Here is a 23,682-nt window from a genome sequence, read left to right on the forward strand (position 1 = left end):
AGGGAGAAATAGTCTGAGCATAATTTCCTTGGAGTATCTCATGATGTGTCCAGGCCCAGCTATAGATAACCACATGAACAACGACAGCAACTATAGCTTGCCAAGGGCATAGTCACAGAGGTTCAGACATCTATTAATAGTTCCTTGGGATGTAAATGTAAGTGCCCTTGAGCAGGAACAGAAGACTTCATCCTGGATGAGTCTGTTTATTAATAGGTAAACCAACTTATACAATGAAATGGGTTTTTAATAACGAGATAATAATTAGGAAGGGGGCTAATATGATGCTCATAATGGATAAAGCATATAATATATAAATTTCTATGTCAGGAAGGTGGTGCAATAAATCAAACACATATAGAAGAATTGTGGTGCACCATTTATTGAGAAACATATGGGTAAACCTCAAAGTGATCATAAAAGGAGAAAGCATGATACAAGAACTATGAGGATAGCAAAAGAGAAAATATGATTATAAAGATTATGATAGGCTGCAGAAACCTATAGAAACATTCTGAGATCTCGTTTTGTTAAGTTACTCAGAAGAACTAGATGGTCAATCCTATTTTCAGAGTCAAAACCAAGATTGTTCCTTATCACAGATGCAGGAAGTTGGCACATGGTCCTCCCACACCAGAGGAAGACAATTGGAGGAAGCTAATTCACAAGCTCTTAAGCAAGGAGATGAGTAACTGAAATTCTGGTAGAGCATGCCAGTTGTCAGCAAAGCCTAAGAAGTCATTTTGCTTGTCCCCAGGTAGCAAGTCAATTAATACAAGGTGTTGTATAGGGACAGTGGCTCCTTGGCAAGGTGATCAGCAGCAGGAAGGCTGACAGCAGCTGGACACACAGCTAGGGCGGCAGCAGGTGGTCCTGCAGCAGGTGGTCTGACAGCAGACAGGGTGGCTGCAAGGCTGGCAGCAGCTGGATCCACAGCTCTGGTCTTGGCACCCAGGCAGGCAGCAGCATGTGGGGTGGTAGCAGGTTCTATGGCAGTACACGGGTGCACAGGAAGCTGGCTGGCAGCAAGGTTGGCAGCACCTGGACCCACTGTAGGTTTGTCCACAGCTGCTGGATCCACAGCAGGTGGGCTGGCAGCAGGTGGTCACACAAGTAGGTTTGCAGCAGGTGGTTTCAGTGGTTTGACAGCAAGTTTGGGGGCAGGAGGGCTGGCAGCAGCTGGCCTCACAGCAGGTGGGCTGGCAGCAGGTGGTCACACAAATAGGCTTGAGGCAGGTGGTCCTGCAGCAGGTGGTCTGACAGCAGGCAGGGCGGCAGCAAGGCTGGCAGCAGCTGGACCCACCACAGGTGGGCTGACAGCAGGTGGTCACACAGGTGGGTTTGCAGCAGGTGGTCCTGCAACAGGTGTTTTCACTAGTCTGATAGCAAGTTGGGGGGCAGCAAGGCCTACAGCAGCTGGCCTCACAGCAGGTGGGCTGACAGCACGGGGAGCAGCAGGAGTGAGTCATTTTGTCAGTGGTGGAGTGTGGACTTCTGTTTAGAAGTGAGTTTCTCAGATTCTGATGAATGCTCTGTTCTGGGACTTTTTATACACTGGACCCCCAATGTTGGGACCAATAAGCAAGATTTTCCTTGTTGTGTATGTTGTTTTTGCAGTCAATGGGAAATTATCCAAGAGGAAATGATTTCTTTAGTGTTTTGAGGCCTCTGTAAATTAGTGTTTGATCTTTTTAATAGGGATTATTTACTACTTAAGAACCTTTTCCAGAAGGGAAAAAGAATAAGGAATCATCCCAGCAGCATGTCTGGTCATGTGACATCATCAGGTCATGGGATAGTTCTTCCTGCCGTGGCCAGGGTCGGAGCAGTCATCTTTTCTTTGTTCCTTTGACTACACTTAGGTTGAGACTTGCGGATATTGATGCATTCTGTGATGAATGACGTCAGCTAAAGTCCAAGTGTGATGTCAGATGAAGTCTGAGATTCAAGACGATCATGTGTATCTATATACATGTCTTTCAAATCAGTAGTGACTGACCTAAAATGTTTCCCAGCTTTATTAGGTGCATTTAGGTAGAAGATGTTGGCACATTGTTCTTCACTAGCAATTCGGCACCAAAGCTGGAATAGAGGCAAAAACTGTACCCTGTTTTCAGACATCAATTCATTAACATCCCATTACTATTTTTAGCTGGATCAATCAACTCTGATGAGACATCACAACTTGCACATACTTTCTTTTATAATTTGTGACAAATAGGTAGATAGGATGATAACTTTATAGATTTATAGATTTCAATAAATGTCAAATGTGCCAGCCATAATTTCTTAGAGTTTTTTCTACCCTATTTTCTCTCTTTTAGGTACATATGTAAGAGTGTAATTGCCATGTCATAGGGAAAGCAGATAGTCAACAGTGGTAGAAACAATCAAAGTGTTTCACTATTTCACTACAGTGGTGTCATGTACTCTCCTGATATGAGACTTCTGAATTCTACTGGTGTGTATCTATCCTTGTTTGTTCACTTTAAACTGTGCTTTCATTGACACAGCATTATATTGTTTATAGGTGTTCCAACATAATAATTTGATATTCGTAGATGTTGCAAAGTTATCACTGCAGTAAGTTTAATTAACGTTAACTTCTGTCACAATTGATAACTACAAAGTCTTTTTTCTTCCATGAGAGCTTTTAAAATCTACTTTTCTAGCAACTTCAAAGATTTCAGTATTATTCACTATGGTCACTATGCTGTACATCACATCCCTCATGCATTTATTTTATAACTGGAAGCCTGTACCTTGTGATCCCATTTACCTATTTCACCCACCCCACCCCCACCTCTGGCTACCATGGATCTGTTCTATCTATGAGCTCAGTTTTAGAAAAATTCTTTTAAGATTCCATATATAAGTGAAATCACATGGTATTTGCCTCTCTCTAACTTATTTCATTTAGCTTAATGCCCTCAAAGTCCATTCACATTGTCATAAATGGGAAGATATCCTTCTATTCATCATTGAATAACATTCCATTATATAATATGTTCCATGTTTTCTTTATTCATTTATCCATTGACAGACACTTTGGTTGTTTCCATATCTTGGCTAGTGTAAACAGTGCTATAATGAACATGTGGCTGCATAAATCTTTTTGAGTCCATGTTTTGTTTTCTTCAGATAAATGCCAAGAAGTAGAATATTTAGATCATATTCTATGCTCCCCATGTCCTATTGTTAATTTTGAGGAAACTCCATAATGTTTTCCATAGTGGCTGCACCAATTCCCATTTCAACTAACAGGGAAAGGGGTTCCCTTTTTTCATATTCTCATTAAAACTTTGTATGTCTTGACACTTATATGATAGCCATGCTAAATCCAGTATGAACTGATATCTCATTGTGGTTTTGATTTGCATTCCTGTTGATTAGTGATATTAAACACCTTTTCATGTATCTGATGACCATTTGCATGTCTTCTTTGGAAAAGTATGTCTTTAGAACCTCTGCCCATTTTAAATGAGGGTGTTTCATTTCTGCTATTGAGTCATGTGAGTTGTGAGTCATGTGAGTTATTGAGTTATGCATTTTGAATATCAACCCTTTATGAAATATGCTTTGAAAATATTTTCTCTCAATTCAATAGGTTTCCTTTTCATTGTGTTGATAGTTTCCTTTTCTAGGCATAAACTGTTTAATTATTCCCACTTTTAGATCTGTTGCCTTTAATTTTGGTGTCAAATCCAAAAAGTCAGCACTAAGACCAATGTCAAGGAGCTTAATATCAATTTTCTCTTCCAGGAGTTTTATAATCTCAGGTCTTAAATTCATGTCTTTAATCGATTTAGAGTTAATTTTTGTGGATGGTGTAAGAGAGGAGTCCAGTTTCATTCTTTGGCACATGGCTGCCCAGTTTTCCCGCAACTATTTGTTTAAAAGATTGCAATTTCCTTATTGCGTTAATATATTCTTGGCTCCTTTGTAATAAATTAGTAGACCATATAATGTGTGGACTTATTTTCTGGCCTCTTTATTCTATTTCGTTGATCTAAGTGCCAGTTTATTCCAATACATACTGTTTTGTTTAATAGAGCTTTGTAATACTGTTTGGAATCAAGGAAAATGATGTTTCCAGTTTTGTTCTTCTTTTTCAATATTGCATTGGATATTTTGTGGTTCCACACAAATTTTAAATTTTTTCTTTTTTTCTGCCATTGGAATTACATTATCATTTTATCCTTTCTACTGCTGTTGACTATATGTTTCCCCATTACATGGCAATTATACTCTAACATATACATCTAAAAGAGAGAAAATGGGGACTAAAAGTTTTAAGAAATTGTGGCTGAGATTCAACATTTGTTGGAATGTATAAATTTACAGATTCAAACATAACTTAGTTATTCTCTTATCTAACCTGCTGGTCACAAATTATAGAAGAAAGTATATGCAAGTTGGGATGTCTCACCAGAGGTCATTAACCTAACTAGAAAATAGCACTGAAACAGTAAGGAAGGGATGTTGTTTGAAAATAGGATTCAGCTTTTGCCCGTATTCCAGTTTTGGTGCTGATTTTCATTTGAAAAACAATGTGCCAACCATCCTCTATTCAGATGACCCTGATAAAACTGGGAAACACTTCAAACTAGTTTCCAAAGACAGATATATGCAAATACACGTGGAAGTCTTAACTCTGACTTTGTCAGAGACCGGGCTTGAACTCAAGCAGGCTTCATTCATCACAGAATGCATCAGCATCCCGACCCTTTCGAGGCATGTCCCAGTCAAAGGAACAAATCTGAGAAAGGAGAACTATTCTGACCTTCACAGAGCCAGCAGGAACTACCCCATGACCAGATGATGTCACAGGACCAGAAATGCTGCTGGTGATGATTCCTGACTTTTTCATTTCTAGGAAAGATTCTTAAGTACTAGACCCAATTAAGGAAAAGATCAAACACTAATTTACAGAGGCCTCTCTATAAAACACTAAGAAAGCAACTTCCTCCACGACAATTATCAAAAGTACAACAATAACATAAAGAACAACCAGGAAAGTCCTGCTTCTTGGTCCCAACATTGGGGGTCCAGGATATAAAAGCCCCAGAACAGGAGGAGTGAGCAGAATCTGAGAAACTCACTTCTGAACAGGAGTGCATCCTCATCACAGACACAATGACCCACTCTTGCTGCTCCCCGTGCTGCCAGCCCACCTGCTGTCAGCCCATTAGCTGCAGGACCACCTGCTGTGAGTCCAGCTGCTGCAAGCCCTGCTGCCCCCCAGCTTGCTGTCAAACCACCTGTTGCAGGACCACCTGCTGCAGACCTACTTGTGTGACCTCCTGCTGCCAGCCCATCTGTTGCAGCAAACCCTGCTGCCAGCCCTCCTGCCCCCCAACTTGCTATCAAACTAGTGAAACCACCTGTTGTAGGACCACCTGCCGCAAGCCTACTTGTGTGACCACCTGCTGTCAGCCCACCTGCTGTGGGTCTAGCAGCTGTGGACAAACCTTCAGTGGGTCCAGCTGTGGCCAGCCTTGCTGTCAGCCAGCTTGCTGTGCTCCTGTGTACTGCCACAGAATCTGCTACCACCCCACGTGCTGCTGCCTGCCTGGGTGCCAAGCCCAAGAATGTGGATCCAGCTGCTGCCAGCCTTGTAGCCAGCCTGTCTGCTCTCAGACCACCTGCTGTCGCCCTAGCTGTGTGTCCAGCTGCTGCCAGCCTTCCTGTTGCTGATCACTTCACCAAAGTTTCCCCATCCCCACACAACATCATTTGTTAACTAGCTTGCTATTGTGTGGACAAAATCACTTACTAGACTTTGCCGACAACTAGCATGTTCTACCAGAATTTCTATTACTCATCTCCTGTTTAAAAGCTTGTGAGTCAGCTGAATGGAGTGAAAAGGGCTTCCCCCTATCTCTTCCTACCCTGTATGGGGATAATATATCAATTTCATGCATCCTTGATATGGAGTTTGTCTGGGTGTTAACTCTGATGTCAGGATCAACTTCCTAGTCATTCTAAATAGTTTATGAAAACAAATCCTCATAACATTTTCATAGGTTTCTGCAATTGACCATAATCTTCATAAACATATTTTCTTTATCGGTGTACTCAGGGATCCTGTAACTTGCTTGCTTTCTTAAGACCACTTTGTGTTGTCTTCCTAAATGCAGGAGTCTTATATACCTGTTTCTTAATAAATTCGATTCCACAATTCACTCCATATTGTGTTTGATTTATTGTACAGCATTGCTAATATATGAACATGTATCCATATTGCATACCATATGAGCTATACAACCTGAGGTGCAAGCATCCTGCCATTAACTAATTCATATATTTTTAAATGGGAGATTTCACTGTGAAATATTATGTAGCTAATGATGGACAAGCTGAGATCCCAGGCAACTTCTGTTTTTGCTTAAGGACACCTATACTTACATGAAAACATAAGCAGAAATGATATCCAATACTGAGGTCTATTATGTTATGAAACTGAATTGCTACTTTAACAATGGGAGGAATGATAAATCCCTCACATTTAATAGTTGGGGCTTTCTAGGTGGCTCAGTGATAACAAATTCACCTGCCAAAGCAGGAGACGTAGGAGATGCAGGTTCCATCCCTGGGACAAGTAGATCCTCTGCAAAGGAAATGGCAACCCACTCCAGTATTCTTGCCTAGAGAATCCCAAGGATAGAAGATCATGGCTGGATCATACAGTCCATGGAGTTGCAAAGAGTCGGACACAGTTGAGGTACTGAGAATGCACGCATACATGTATATATAATAGATAATGCCTGTTACAACGTCATCCCTATATCCATTTCCTACAATGCAGCAAGCAGCAGTTACATGTTAGGGCAGTAGATGCGTTTAAAGCTCTGGTGAAAGCGTGGAGCCTTTCCTGTCTTGGGCCAGTTCAGCCACTAATGTAGCTCAACCGTATCAGATATTTTTAGAATCCATTGTGTCATCACAAGAGAAAGTCCACATAAAGGGACTTGTTTCTTAATATCACACAAGTCAAATTCTGAATTGTCTCCTTCTCATGAATTTCTAGTGAAAGAGCAAGGAATTAAATAATTACCTGAAAAAAAAAGTGCTCTTTCAGTAGAAATTCAGGAGGAGACAGTTCATGCATTGTCATTGATGCTATCCAACCATCTCATCCTCTGTCGTCCCCTTCTCCTCCTGCCTTCAATCTTTCCCAGCATCCGGGTCTTTTCCAATGAGTCAGTTCTTCACATCAAGTGGCCAAAGTATTGGAGTTTCAGCTTCAGCATCAGTCTTTCCAATGTATATTCAGGACTGATTTGCTTTAGGATTGATTGATTGGATCTCCTTGCAGTCTAAGGGACTCTCACGAGTTTCCTCCAGCACCACAGTTCAAAAGCATCAATTCTTTGGGGCTCAGCTCTTTTTATGGTCCAACTGTCACATCCATACATGACTACTGGAAAAACCGTAGCTTTGACTAGCTGGACCTTTGCTGGCAACGTAATGTCTCTGCTTTTTAATATGCTGTCTAAGTTGGTCATAACTTTTCTTCCAAGAAGCAAGCATCTTTTAATTTCGTGGCTGCTGTCACCAACTGTAGTGATTTTGGAGTCCCCCAAAATAAAGAAGAGGTTAGACTGGTACAAAATGACTGGTATCAAAATTGCAGGAAAACCTACACCTTGCATTGTTTGTCTTTGATGGAGCACTAAACTCTGCTCTTCTCCATGGGTGTAGTATTTTTCTGGTTAATACTTTGGTCTGGAAGAGAAGAGTTTTTAGGGACTCACACTGGACCTTTGTTTCTATCATGATTCTCACTTTGCATGTCTGGAGATGCTCTTCTGTTGCAAGGGCTACAGGCAACTGACAGGCTCCAACTGTTAGTGAGTTTAAGATCTGCATCAGATTTAGAGTTAAGGCCATGTTCTTCCTATCAATCCCTAGCTAATAGCTAGACCTCATGAGGGAACTAAAGTTTGAACCTTTCTTCTTTAATTTTATTCATTCATTTATTTTTGGCTCTGCCGGGTCTTGGTTGCTGCCCACAGTCTTTCTCTGGTTGCTGCAAGCAGGGGTAGCTCTCTAGTTGCGGTGTATGGGCTTCTCATTTTGATGGTTTCTCTTGTGGTACACGGGCTTTACGGCATGAGGCCTTCAGTAGTTGTGGCATTTGGGCTCTAGAGCACACGGTCAGTAGTTGTAGCCCTCAGGCTTAGTTGCTCTGCAGCATGTGGCATCTTCCTTGGCCAGGGATCAAACCCATATGCCTTTCATTGGCAGGCAGATTCTTTACCCCTGGACCACTAGGGAAGTCCAAACCTTGAACTTTTCTTACCAACATAGGACTTGTTAATCGTAATATTTGCTTTGATTATTTACATTTGGTTTACCACGGTGTTGTTCAATCTACACGGCAAGTCTTATACCCTTGTTTAATGTTTTCTCTTTCACACTTTTCTTTGAAAGATGTTAGATTTACTTTGCAATTTGTAGCACTCAAATTGTGATATTCCTGTTCAGTTCAGTCACTCAGCCATGTCCGACTCTTTGCGATCCCATGAATCGCAGCATGCCAGGCCTCCCTGCCCATCACCCACTCCCTGAGCTTGCTCAAACCCATGTCCATCGAGTTGGTGATGCCATCCAGCCATCTCATCCTCTGTCGTCTCCTTCTCCTCCTGACCCCAACCCCTCGCAGCATCAAGATCTTTTCCAATGAGTCAACCCTTCACATGAGGTGGCCAACATACTGGAGCTTCAGCTTCAGCATCAGTCCTTCCAATGAACAGCCAGGACTGATCTCCTTTAGGATGGACTGGTTGGATCTCCTTGCAGTCCAAGGGACTGTCAAGAGTCTTCTCCAACACCACAGTGCAAAAGCATCAATTTTTCGGCACTCAGCTTTCTTCACAGTCCAACTCTCAATCCAGACATGACCATTGGAAAAACCATAGCCTTGACCAGACAGACCCTTGTTGACAAAGTAATGTCTTTGCTTTTTAATATGCTATCTAGGTTGGTCATAACTTTCCTTCCAAGGAGTAAGTGTCTTTTAATTTCATGGTTGCAATCACCATCTGCAGTGATTTTGGAGTCCCCAAAATTAAAGTCAGCCACTGTTTCCACTGCCTCCCCATCTTTTTCCCATGAAATGATGGGACCAGATGCCATGATCTTAGATTTCTGAATGTTAAGCTTTAAGCCAACTTTTTCACTCTCCTCTTTCACTTTCATCAAGAGGCTCTTTAATTCTTCTTCACTTTCTGCCATAAGGGTGGTGTCATCTGCATATCTGAGGTTATTGATATTTCTTCTGGCAATCTTGATTCCAGCTTGTGCTTCTTCCAGCCCAGCGGTTCTCATGATGTACTCTGCATATAATTTAAATAAGCAGGGTGACAATATACTTCTCCTGGCAATCTTGATTCCAGCTTGTACCTCATGCAGTCCAGCACAGCCTTGACGTATTCCTTTTCCTATTTGGAACCAGTCTGTTGTTCCATGTCCAGTTCTAACTGTTGCTTCCTAACCTGCATACAGGTTTCTCAAGAGGCAGGTCAGGTGGTCTGGTATTCCCATCTCTTTCAGAATTTTCCACAGTTTATTGTGATCCACACAGTCGAAGGCTTTGGCATAGTCAATAAAGCAGAAACAGATGTTTTTCTGAAACTCTCTTGCTTTTTCGATGATCCAGCGGATGTTGGCAATTTGATCTCTGGTTCCTCTGCCTTTCCTAAAACCAGCTTGAACATCTGGAAGTTCACGGTTCACGTATTGCTGAAGCCTGGCTTGGAGAATTTTGAGCATTACCTTACCAGTGTGTGAGATGAGTGCAATTGTGTGGTAGTTTGAGCATTCTTTGGGATTGTCTATTCCTGTTATGTTAGTGTAAACTTCCTTTTGGCTCATTTCTGCAATACTATTTAAGAGCTAGTTGCATTACATGTCATAAAAGTCTAAGTATATTTTATTTATTTATTGAGGAATAGTTGCTTTACAACATTGTTTTAGTCTCTGCCTTACAAGAAGTGAATCAGCTATGTGCAAACATATACTCTGTCCCTCTTGGACCTCTCTTCCTCACCACCCCCACCCCACACATTCTGTCACCACAGAACACTGAGCTGAGCTCCCTGTGCTATATAACTAGTTCTCACTATCTATCTTTTATTATACATGGCAATTTATATATGTCAATTCTAATCTCTCAACTCATCCCATCCCCTCTTCCCTCCCAGTGTCCACATGTCTGTGTCTCTATTCCTGCCCTGCAAAAAGGTCATCTCTACTGTTTTTCTAGGTTGTGTGTGTGTGTGTGTGTGCCAATGCATACTCGTTAATATATGATATTTCTTTTTCTGACTTCACTTCACTCTGTATGAAGACTCTAGGTCCATCCATATCTCTGCAAATGACCAATTTCATACTTTTTTGCCTGAGTAATAGTCTATTGTATATATGTACCACATCTTCTTTATTCATTCATCTGTTGATAGATATTTAGTTTGCTTCCATGTCCTGGCTATTGTAAATAGTGCTGCAATAAACACTGGAATGCATGAGGCTTTTTGAATTATCATTATCTCGGGGTATATGATCAGTAGCAGAATTACTAGGTCATATGGCAGCTATATTTTTTAGTTTTTTAAGAAATCTCATACTGTTCTCCATGGTAGCTGTATCAGTTTACATTCCAGTAATAGTAGAAAAGGGTTCCCTCTTCCCCACACCTTCTCCAGTATTTATAATTTGTAGATTTTTTGAATTATATTTTTAATTGATAACACAGTCTCTAATCTTTTTCAAAATGCGAATGTAAAACTCAGTGGAATAGGTTTGTCTTACAAACTTGTCTGGGTTTTCACATTTGCAAGGCTATTGATCAGATGAAAACATTGAATTGTTTTCATAATTACAAGGTTGGTTTAGCATTTGAACGTTAATCGATGTTTGAAAATAACACTATTGAAACACTACAGGAGAATAATAAGGGTATCTCAACAGGTAAAGAGAAAGCATTTTAGAAATGTCAACACATTTCCAATATAGAATACCTTAGCAAGGAATAGGAAAACTCTAGTTACTCTGATGGAAACAATATACCAAAAAAGACAGAAAGCTTTCTGTTGAATTATGAAATATTGAGAGTTGTCCCTCCTAGAGAGAATACACAAAGATATCTTCTTCGCCATTTTGCTCAACTGTACCAGTGAACTAGGATAAGAAAAAAATTTACAAGATAAAAAGGCTGCTGACTTCAAACTATACTACAAATCTACAGTCATCAAGACAGTACAATACTGACACAAAGACAAATAAAGATCAATGGAACAAAATAGAAAGCCTAGAGATAAATCCATGTACCTATTAACACCTTATCTTTGACAAAGGAGGCAAGAATATTATGGAGAAAAGAGAATCTAACAAGTGGTGCTGGGAATAGTGGTCAAACACCTGTAAAAGAATGAAACTAGAATACTTTCTAGCACCATACACAAAAATAAACTCAAAATGGATTAAAGATATAAATGTAAGAACAGAAACTATAAAACTCCTAGAGGAAAACAAAGGCAAACACTCTCTGACATAAATCACAGCAGAATCCTCTATGACCCACCTCCCAGAGTAATGGAAATAAAAGCAAAAATAAACAAATGGGACCTAATTAAACTTAAAAGCTTTTTCACAACAAAGGAAACTATAAGCAAGGTGTAAAGGCAACTTTCAGAATGGGAGAAAATAATAGCAAATGAAGCAACTGACAAAGAACTAATCTCAAAAATATACAAGCAGCTCATGCAGTTCAATACCAGAAAAATATAAATAACTCAATCAAAAAGTGGGCCAAAGAACTAAACAGACATTTCTCCAAAGAAGACATTGATGTCTAGCAAACACCTGGAAAGATGCTCAACATCACTCATTATCAGAGAAATGCAAATCAAAACCACAATGAAGTACCATCTCACACCAGTCAGAATGGCTGCTATCAAAAACTCTAGGAACAATAATGCTGGAGAGGGTGTGGAGAAAAGGGAACCCTCTTACACTGTTGGTGGGAATGCAACCTAGTACAACCACTATGGAGAACAGTGTGGCGATTCCTTAAAAAACTGGAAATAGAACTGCCATACAACCTAACAATCCCACTGCTGGGCATACACACTGAGGAAACCAGAACTGAAAGATACACATGTACCCCAATGTTCACTGCAGCACTGTTTACAATAGCTAGGACATGGAAGCAAGCTAGATGTCCACTGGCAGATGAATGGATGAGAAAGTTGTGGTACATATAAACAGTGGAATATTACCCAGCTATTAAAAAGAATACATTGGAATCAGTTCTAATGAGGTGGATGAAAAAGTAAGTTAGAAAGAAAAACACCAATATAGTATATTAATGTATATATATGGAATTTAGAAAGATGGTAACAATGACCCTGTATGCAAGACAGCAAAGAGAAACATATAAAGAACAGACTTTTGGACTCTGTGGGAGAAGGCAACGGTGGGATGATTTGAGAGAACAGCACTGAAACATGTATATTACCATATATGAAACAGATGACCAGTCAGAGTTTGATGCATGAAACAGGGCACTCGAAACTGGCGCACTGGGACAGCCCAGAGGGATGGGATGGGGAGGGAGATGGGAAGGGGGTTCGGAATGGGGGTTGCATGTGCACCCATGGCTGATTCATGTCAATGTGTGGCAAAAACCACTACAATCTTGTAAAGTAATTAGCCTGCAATTAAAGTAAATAAATTAATTTTTATAAAAGATAAAAAGACTGCTAGCCTCATCATTCATCATTGTTCAGTCGCTCAGTCATGTCCAACTCTTTGTGATCCCATTAATGGCAGCACACCAGGCTTCCCTGTCCTTCACCATCTCCCAGAGCTTGCTCAAACTCATGTCTATTGAGTCGGTGATGCCATCCAATCATCTCATCCTCTGTTGTACCCTTCTCCTCCTGCCTCCACTCTTTACCAGCATCAGAGTCTTTTCTAATGAGTTGGCTTATAACACTATTTAAATAGCTAACACATGGAAGCAACCTAGGTATACATCAATAAATGAATGGGTAAAGAAGATATGATGTGTGTGTGTGTGTGTGTGTGTGTGTGTGTGTGTGTGTGTGTGTGTGTGTACACACCAAAGGAATATTACTCAACCATAAAAATGAAATAAAAATTGCCATTTGAAGCAATGTGAATGAAATTAGGGCAGAAATAAATGCAAAAGAAACTAAAGAGACCACAGCAAAAATCAACAAAGCTAAAAGCTGTTTTTTTGAAAAAATAAACAAAATTGAAAAACCATTAGCAAGACTCATTAAGAAACAAAGGGAGAAGAACCAAATTAACAAAATTAGAAATGAAAATGGAGAGATCACAACAGATAACACTGAAATACAAAGGATCATAAGAGACTACTACCAGCAGCTCTATTCCAATAAAATGGACAACTTGGATGAAATGGACAAATTCTTAGAAAAGTATAACTTTCCAAAACTGAACCAGGAAGAAATAGAAGATCTTAACAAACCCATCACAAGCAAGGAAATCAAAACTGTAATCAGAAATCTTCCAGCAAACAAAAGCCCAGGACCAGACGGCTTCACAGCTGAATTCTACCAAAAATTTAGAGAAGAGCTAACACCAATCTTACTCAAACTCTTCCAGAAAATTGCAGAAGAAGGTAACTTCCAAACTCATCTATGAGGCCACCATCACCCTAATTCCAAAACCAGACAAAGATGGCACAAAAAAAGAAAACTACAGGCCAATATCACTGATGAACATAGATGCAAAAATCCTTAATAAAATTCTAGCAAACAGAATCCAACAACATATTTAAAAAAATCATACACGATGACCAAGTGGGCTTTATCCCAGGAATGCAAGGATTCTTTAATATCCACAAATCAATCAATGTAATACACCACATTAACCAATTGAGAGATAAAAACCATATGATTATCTCAATAGATGCAGAGAAAGCCTTTGACAAAATTCAACACCCATTTATGATTAAAACTCTCCAGAAAGCAGGAATAGAAGGAACATACCTCAACATAATAAAAGCTATATATGACAAACCCACAGCAAGCATTACCCTCAATGGTGAAAAATTGAAAGCATTTCCCCTGAAATCAGGAACAAGACAAGGGTGCCCACTCTCACCACTACTATTCAACATAGTTTTGGAAGTTTTGGCCACAGCAATCAGAGCAGAAAAAGAAGTAAAAGGAATCCAGATAGGAAAAGAAGAAGTGAAACTCTCGCTGTTTGCAGATGATATGATCCTCTACATAGAAAACCCTGAAGACTCTTCCAGAAAATTACTAGAGCTAATCAACGAATACAGTAAAGTTGCAGGATATAAAATTAACACACAGAAATCCCTTGCATTCCTATACACTAACAATGAGAAAACAGAAAGAGAAATTAAGGAAACAATACCATTCACCACTGCAACAAAAAGAATAAAATACTTAGGAGTATATCTACCTAAAGAAACAAAAGACCTATACATGGAAAACTATAAAACACTGATGAAAGAAATCAAAGAGGACAGAAACAGATGGAGAAACATACCATGTTCATGGATTGGAGGAATCTATATTGTCAAAATGGCTATTCCACCCAAAGCAATCTATAGATTCAATGCAATCTCTATTAAGCTACCAATGGTATTTTTCACAGAACTAGAACAAGTAATTTCTCAATTTGTATGGAAATACAAAAAACCTTGAATAGCCAAAGTAATCTTGAGAAAGAAGAATGGAACTGGAGGAATCAACCTGTCTGACTTCAGGTTCTACTACAAAGCCAGTCATCAAGACAGTATGGTACTGGCACGAAGATGGAAATATAGATCAATGGAACAGAATAGAAAGCCCAGAGATAAATCCATGAACCTATGAACACCTTATCTTCGACAAAGGAGGCAAGGATATACAATGGAAAAAAGACAACCTCTTTAACAAGTGGTGCTGGGAAAACTGGTCAACCACTTGGAAAAGAATGAAACTAGAACACTTTCTAACACCATACACAAAAATAAACTCAAAATGGATTAAAGATCTAAATGTAAGACCAGAAACTATAAAACTCCTAGAGGAGAACATAGGCAAAACACTCTATGACATAAATCACAGCAGGATCCTCTATGACCCACCTCCCAGAATATTGGAAATAAAAGCAAAAATAAACAAGTGGGACCTAATGAAACTTAAAAGCTTTTGCACAACAAAGGAAATGATAAGTAAGGTGAAAAGACAGTCCTCAGATTGGGAGAAAATAATAGCAAATGAAGCAACAGACAAAGGACTAATCTCAAAAATATACAAGCAACTCCTGAAGCTCAATTCCAGAAAAATAAATGACCCAATTAAAAAATGGGCCAAAGAACTAAACAGACATTTCTCCAAAGAAGACATGCAGATGGCTAACAAACACATGAAAAGATGTTCAACATCACTCATTATCAGAGAAATGCAAATCAAAACCACAGTGAGGTACCATTACACGCCAGTCAGGATGGCTGCTATCCAAAAGTCTACAAGCAATAAATGCTGGAGAGGGTGTGGAGAAAAGGGAACCCTCTTACACTGTTGGTGGGAATGCAAACTAGTACAGCCACTATGGAAAACAGTGTGGAGATTTCTTAAAAAACTGGAAATAGAACTGCCATACAACCTAGCAATCCCATTGCTGGGCATACACACTGAGGAATCCAGATCTGAAAGAGACACGTGCACCCCAATGTTCATAGCAGCACTGTTTATAATAGCCAGGACATGGAAACAACCTAGATGCCCATCAGCAGATGAATGGATAAGGAAGCTGTGGTACATATACACCATGGAATATTACTCAGCTGTTAAAAAGAATTCATTTGAATCAGTTCTAATGAGATGGATGAAACTGGAACCCATTATACAGAGTGAAGTAAGCCAGAAAGATAAAGAACATTACAGTATACTAACACATATATACGGAATTTAGATAGATGGTGGCGATAACCCTATATGCAAAACATAAAAAGAGACACAGAAGTACAGAACAGGCTTTTGAACTCTGGGGGAGAACGTGAGGGTGGGATGTTTTGAAAGAACAGCATGTATATTATCTATGGTGAAACAGACCACCAGCCCAGGTGGGATGCATGAGTCAAGTGCTCGGGCCTGGTGCAGTGGGAGGTCCCTGAGGAGTCGGGTGGAGAGGGAGGTGGGAGGGGGGATCGGGATGGGGAATACGTGTAACTATATGGCTGATTCATGTCAATGTATGACAAAACCCACTGAAATGTTGTGAAGTGATTGACCTCCAACTAATAAAATAATATTTAAAAAAAAAAACAAAAACAAAAAACTGGAAATAGAACTGCCATAGGACCCAGCAATCCCACTTCTGGGCATATACAGCGAGGAAACCAGATCTGAAAGAGACACATGCACCCCAATGTTCATCGCAGCACTGTTTACAATAGCCAGGACATGGAAGCAACCTAGATGCCCATCAGCAGATGAATGGATAAGGAAGCTGTGGTACATATACACCATGGAATATTACTCAGCCATTAAAAAGAATTCATTTGAATCAGTTCTAATGATATGGATGAAACTGGAGCCTATTATACAGAGTGAAGTAAGCCAGAAAGATAAAGAACATTAAAGCATACTAACACGTATATATGGAATTTAGAAAGATGGTAACAATAACCCTATATGCAAAACAGAAAAAGAGACACAAATGTACAGAACAGACTTTTGGACTTTGTGGGAGAAGGCGAGGGTGAGATATTTTGAGAGAACAGCATCGAAACCTGTATATTATCTATGGTGAAACAGATCACCAGCCCAGGTTGGATGTATGAGACAAGTGCTTGAGCCTGGTGCACTGGGAAGACTCAGAGGGATTGGGTAGAGAGGGAGGTGGGAGGGGGGATCAGGATGGGGAATACATGTAAATCCATGGCTGATTCATATCAATGTATGACAAAACCCACTACAATATTGTAAAGTAATTAGCCTCCAACTAAAAAAATAAATTATAAAAAAATAAACACAATATAAGTAAATAGAATTCAGTGCCATATACATATGATCATAACCATGTTAAATTATTTTTATAATTACAAGGTTGTTTTAACATTTGAATGTTAATCAATGTTTTAAAATTATATTCATTGAAAAAAACAGAGAATAACTGTAAGAGAATCTCAATAGGTAAAGAAAAAGCATTTTAGAAATTTCAGCACATTTCCAGTATAGAATACCTTAGTTTAAGGAATAGAAAAATTCTAGTATTCTGTTTGAGACAATCTACAAAGAAAGAGAAAGCTTCCTGTTGAGTTGTGAAATACTGAGAGCTATCCCTCCTACAGAGAATATACAGAGATATCCTTCTGACCATTCTGTTCAACATTGTACTGCTTAGCCTACCTAGCCCTAGTGGTCTAGGGAAGGAAAAAAATTTAACAAGATAAAAAAACTTTACAAGATAAGTGTTATGTCACTATTTACAATAGCCAAGACACGGAAGCAACCTAGGTGTCCATCATCAGGTGAATGGGTAAAGAAGATGCAGTATACTCAACCATTAAAAAGAATTAAATATTGCCATTTGCAGCAATGTGAATGGACCCATAGAGTATCATACTAAGTGAAGTCAAAGCTAAACATCATATGATATCACTTATTGTGGAATCTAAAACATAATATTAATACAAATGAATCTATATACAAAACAGAGACAGACATAGAAAACAAAGTTTTGGTTGCTGAAGAGGAAAGAGAGCAGAGGAAGGATAAATTAGAAATATGGGATTAGCAAGAGACACACTTCTATATATAAAATAGATAAGCAGCAAAGATTTACTGCATAATACAGGAAATAGTAGTTAATAACTTGCAATAACCCTAGTGTGAAATAATCTTAATAAACATATAAACATATAAATATAACTGAATCACTTTGCTGTACTCCTGAAAGCAACACAATATTGTAAATCAATTATTTCAATTAAAAATGCTGCTAGGAAATAAATAAAGCTGTAGTCACCTGTAGATGATGTGATTGTGCTTGTAAAATTTCAAAAAATCTATTGCTAAGCTTTAAAAATAATAAAGGAGTTTGACTACAAGGTCAACATAGATAAGTCCATTTTTATATTTCAAAGCAGTTGAAAAATTTCAATTATAGCATACAGAAAGGCATAGAAATGAGTATATCTAGGAATAAGTCAAATGAAAGGTAGGCAAGACCTCTACAGAGAACAGAATAAACATTTGACCAAGCAATTCTATGAGAAACCTACTCCTAGGTTTATATCCAAACAAATGTTTATATGTGTTTACCAAAAAAATCTGTACAAAAAATTTAAACAAGCATTCTTTTTTAATAGTCCTAAAATTATAGAAAGCCTGCATGTTTATCAGGACAGTCAACAAATCCTGTCATATTAACACAATGGAAGATTATACAACAATGACAATGGATAAATTACAAATAATTACATTGTTCAATCTCACAATCATAATGTAAAAGGAAGTCAATTCTATATTCTTTCATTTATATAAAGATTAAAAAAGTCAGAACTGACTTACAGAGTTATAAGTCAACAGAGCATTTAGCAAACTTTTGGGATGACTGAGGGGGTATAATTTTGAGGGAACAAGGTTAACTTCTATTGCTTAACCTGCTGGTATTGACAAGGGTTTGTTCATTCTTGTAATAATCTATGAGCTTGAAAATTAATAATTTTCATTTTATCATTTACTTTTCAAATAAATGGTATAACTAAAACATGTTTAAGCATGTTAGAGCTCTAACAATAGATTAGATATTAACTAATTCAATTCTATCATTAAAAGAAAGAAAGGAAAAGAGAGAGAGAAGGAAAGAAAGAAGGAAAGGAAAGACAGAGGGAAGAAGGAAAGGAAGGATTGAAGGAAGAAGGAAGGAAAGATGGAAGAAAGAGGAAAGAGGACAATAAAAAGAAAGATTACAATAATGAAGATGCTATCATTAAGATGAGATCATCGACTCTGTTGATAAACAAGGGTGGGACTAGAGTCACCAACTCTCCCTGGTTTGCTGAGAATTGCCCCAATTATTCAGTGGTCACTGGATGAGCCTCATCCAGGGAAACTCCTCTTTCCTGGATAAATCAGGACTATTGATCACCAGAGAAGTAAAGTACTGAAACTTTCTCAGTCCCAGTGTACAGTTTCTGCTTCTAGTCACCTGTTTTGATTCTGCTTTGCCATGCAAAAGAGATTATGCCAGACACCATCTAACCAACTGTGATAGAACTGGGATACATGGCAGGGGGTGGGTGTAGGGGGTACATAGGGATGCCTGTAGTGGTCTAGAGTCAGGCTTTTGTAGGTAAACAGATTTGAACTCTGACATGGATTCAATTTGTCATTGTGAAGATGTCAGCCATGATGCCCCTCACCCCAGGGGAACTTTCCAGATTCCATATAGCAAAAGGACCAAAACTGAAGAAGGACAACGCTATAACACTTCCAGGCCAGCTAGAACTATATCACATGACCACATTATGACTGAGCAGGAACAATACATATGATGGGATCACCTTCTTTTTATCTGAGGAAAAATTCTATGAATTATTATCAACTAGAAACACTTCTAAAAGATTCATAACATCTAGGAAAACAACTTCCTCATATACAATCCCTTCAGTGACTATGGAAAACAAGGCAAACAACAATGAGGAAAAATCTGCTTATTGGTTCACACCCTGGGAGCCCAGTATATAAAAGTACAAGAATTGAAGAAGTAACCAGAATCTGAACAAGAACCTCACCTCTGAAAGAGAACCCACACACCACCCTGAGACCATGACCCACTCCTGCTGCTCCTGTTGCTGCCAGCCTACCTGCTGCAGGACCACATGCTGTAGGACCACATGCTTCCAGCCCACCTGTAATGGATCCAGCTCTTGTGGGTCCATCTGCTGCCAGCCCACCTGCTGTAGGACCACCTGCTGCAAACCGACCTGTGTGACCACCTGCTGCCAGCCCACCTACTGTAGGACCACCTGCCTCAAGCCTATTTGTGTGACCACCTGCTGCCAGCCCACCTGCTGTGAGGCCAGCTGCTGCCCGCCCTCCTGCCCCCAAACTTGCTGTCAAACCACTGAAACCACCTGCTGCAAACCTAATTGTGTGACCACCTGCTGCCAGCCCACCTGCTGTGGGTCCAGGTGCTGTCAGCCTTGCTGCCAGCCAGCTTCCTGTGCACCCGTGTACTGCCATAGAACCTGCTACCACCCCACGTGCTGCTGCCTGCCTGGGTGCCAAGACCAGAGTTGTGGATCCAGCTGCTGCCAGCCTTGCAGCCGCCCTGTCTGCTGTCAGACCACCTGCTGCAGGACCACCTGCTGCCGCCCCAGCTGTGTGTCCAGCTGCTGCCAGCCTTCCTGCTGCTGATCACTTTGCTAAAGAATCACTGTCTCACAAATCAACAATTTTACCACCTGATTTGGCATTTCAGAACAAATTTTACTTCCAAATGTTGCTGAAAGAAACATTCTGTCACCAAATTTATGTTATTCATTTCCCTGTTTTAAAGTCTGAGGATCAACTTGATGGAGTGTGAAGGAATTACCTTAATTCTCTTCTTTTTATGTGTGGGTCATGTTCCTGCTTTCTGCATCCTAGATAGTGTTGGTCTCTGATTTGACTCAGAAATCAGAATCTTCACCTTCTCTCTACATGCAACTTAGGAAGATACATGCTTATGACTTTCTGCAGTTTCTGCTACTTATCTTTACAATAACCTTCATAATCATGTTTCTTTTCAATGTACTCATGATTCTTGTATCCTGCTTTCTTCTTTTCATAATCACTTTGAGTGCCTCCCTAGAAGCAGGGAATCTTGCTTAAATTTCCAAATAAATCTTGTGCCACTACTAATTCCATATTGTGTTTGGTGTTTTTATACAACATTCATTTTGTGAGGATTTACACACATGTGCATATGATATGTACTATTCATTCTAAGATCATACAGTCCACCACAATTATTATTTGCATTTTTCACATGAGAAAATGTCCAACTTGATAGAATATCTCAAAAGGAACATTTGTCACTTTTACCAGGTAAAGAAATAGAACTTGCTGCCATCACTTTCAAATTCTCTCTTTCACTCATTCCTAAATGTAGGCAAGTTCACTTTATATAAAGTTTCTAAACTTTATATAAATGAGAATATAGAATTGACTAATTTCTCTTTATGTTATGACTGTGAGACTCCTTCATGTAATTATCTGTAGTCCATTCATTCTCCTTGCTGTCTAATCTTCCACTGAATGAATACGACATGTTTTATTTGTTTACTGTTGATATATATTTAGATCATTTTCAGTTTGGAGCTAATAAAAGTAGTGTTGCTATGAATGTTTTACAACAAGTCCTTTGGTACACACATATAAACATTTTTGCTGGAAAAACTCTGTAAGAATTGCTTGGACAGAATGCTTATACACTATCTGTAGAGGTCCTTCCCATTTTACTCAATTTCCTTCTAGGTATTTTAAAGTCTAAGTTATAAGACATAACTAGGACTAGAATCAATTTATGCAATGGTATTTTACAGAAAAATTGTGATATCAAGACGAGTAGAAATTCCTCTAGCCTGATGAGGATTTGAATAATGAATGTGTGTTTCTTAAATATAGTTGGGATTGTCAGTCGTGGAGGTTCAAAGTCAAGAGAGGCACACGTGCAAAGGTTAGCAGTGCAGCCAAGCACTGCAGGGGAAAGAGACTGCACCTGAGTCTTCCAGTCCCTTAGGAAAGACCACGTGTTTGACATGATTGCAGGAGATGCCACTCAGCATTCCGTCTTACCAAACACTTCTTCTGATTGCTCACAGAATAACCTTCTGATTGTTATTTGACTTTCCTCTTAGTTCTTCATGCAGATAGAAATGACTGACCAAGTAGATTATGAAAATTATACCACAATTATAATTGTGACCCATAAATTGGAATATTAATTTATGTCATGGATAAATTGTTATGATTCAATAGAGGACTTGATTGTAATATAATACAGTAATGTAATATAATACAGTAATGTAATACTAGAACATAATACACTTTTCTGTATGTAAATAAAAGCAGATTTCTGAGTCTGCAAGAATCATTTCAGTTGGTTGCACATTTGTCAAAATAATAAAGATCAACTTGAATGGGAATACCAGACCACCTTACCTGCCTCCGAGAAATCTGTATGTAGGTCAAGAAGCAACAGTTAGACCTGGACATGGAACAACAGATTGTTTCCAAATCGGGAAAGGAGTATATCAAGGCTATGTTGTCACTCTGGTTATTTAATTTACATGCAGAGTACATCATGAGAAATGCTGGGCTGGATGAAGAACAAGCTGGAATCAAGATTGCCGGGAGAAATATCGATAACCTCAGATATGCAGATGACACCACCCTTATGGCAGACAGAGAGGAAGGAACTAAAGAGCCTCTTGATCAAAGTGAGAGAGGAGAGTGAAAAAGCTGACTTAGAACTCAACATTCAGAAAACTAAGATCATGGGATCTGATTGCATCACTTAATGGCAAATAAGATGGAGAAACAATGGAAACAGTGAAAGAATTTATTTCTGAGGTTCCAAAATCACTGAAGATGGTGACTGCAGCCATGAAATTAAAAGACGCTTACTCCTTGGAAGGGAAGTTATGACCAACCTAGACAGTATATTAAAAAGCAGAGATATTACTTTGCCAACCAATGTCCATCTAGTCAAAGCTATGGTTTTTCCAGTAGTCATGGATGGATGTGAGAGTTGGACTATAAAGAAAGCTGAGTGCCAAAGAATTGATGCTTTTGAACTGTGGTATTGGAAAAGACTCTTGAGAGTCCCTTGGACAGGGGCTCCTTGTAGCAAGGAGCTACAATCAGTCCATCCTAAAGGAAATCAGTCCTGAATCTTCATTGAAAGGACTGATGCTGAAGCTGAAACTCCAATACTTTGGCCACCTGATGCAGAGAACTGACTCACTAGAAAGGACTCTGAAGCTGGGAAAGATTGAAGGAGGAGAAGGGGATGACAGAGGATGAGATGGTTGGATGGCATCACTGACTCTATGGACATGAGTTTGGGTAAGCTGCGGGAGTTAGTGATGGACAGGGAAGCCTGGCATGCTGCAGTCCATGGGATTGCAATGAGTCGGACATGACTGAGTGACTGAACTGTACTCAACTGAAAGCATTTGGGGAGAGAGCATCTTTTTGCCTAAGTGAATGGATGTCATAATTTTATGGTGCAATGTCTTATTATTTTAATGCTATGCCTTTGAGTGCTTGTGGACCTAGAGCAAAACAGCAATGTCAACAACCAATCAATCAGTTATAGTGCTTGAACAAGACAGAATTTAGAGACTTCACAGAGACTCATTTAATAGAAGGGACCCTTACAGTCCCCTGATAGAATTCACTCACAGAGGCTACAAATCAAAGATACAATATTCCAACTGTTTGGTTGTTTAATTGATGCTTCCGTACCTCCAGTGGTGTGACGTCCTAGTGCCGTGGTAACCCATTCCATTTTCAAGCATCTCTCATAAATAGGAATTGATTATTTTAGCATTTCTCCTTACCCCAATCCAGTCTCCTGAATCTTTTGCTCACTGGGATCACTTGTTAGACA

General features: G+C 39.3%; 2 protein-coding genes across 2 annotated transcripts; one reads left to right on the plus strand and one right to left on the minus strand.

The window, feature by feature from the left end:
* Positions 1 to 815: 815 nt before the first annotated feature.
* LOC136149387 (keratin-associated protein 9-2-like) lies at positions 816 to 1,469 on the minus strand. The gene is made up of 3 exons (XM_065909622.1): positions 1,408 to 1,469; positions 1,186 to 1,356; positions 816 to 1,107 (listed from the first exon to the last, which is right to left on the minus strand). The coding sequence occupies exons 1-3, from the start codon at positions 1,467 to 1,469 to the stop codon at positions 816 to 818; spliced, it is 525 nt and encodes a 174-aa protein (XP_065765694.1).
* Positions 1,470 to 5,136: 3,667 nt separating this feature from the next.
* LOC136150128 (keratin-associated protein 9-1-like) lies at positions 5,137 to 20,441 on the plus strand. The gene is made up of 3 exons (XM_065910896.1): positions 5,137 to 5,689; positions 6,083 to 6,089; positions 19,826 to 20,441. Exons 1-3 carry the CDS (start codon positions 5,137 to 5,139, stop codon positions 20,439 to 20,441), a joined length of 1,176 nt encoding a protein of 391 aa, XP_065766968.1.
* The last annotated feature ends 3,241 nt before the right edge of the window (positions 20,442 to 23,682 follow it).

This window comes from Muntiacus reevesi, chromosome 18, assembly GCF_963930625.1.
Source record: "Muntiacus reevesi chromosome 18, mMunRee1.1, whole genome shotgun sequence".
Classification (NCBI taxonomy): Eukaryota; Metazoa; Chordata; class Mammalia; order Artiodactyla; family Cervidae; genus Muntiacus; species Muntiacus reevesi.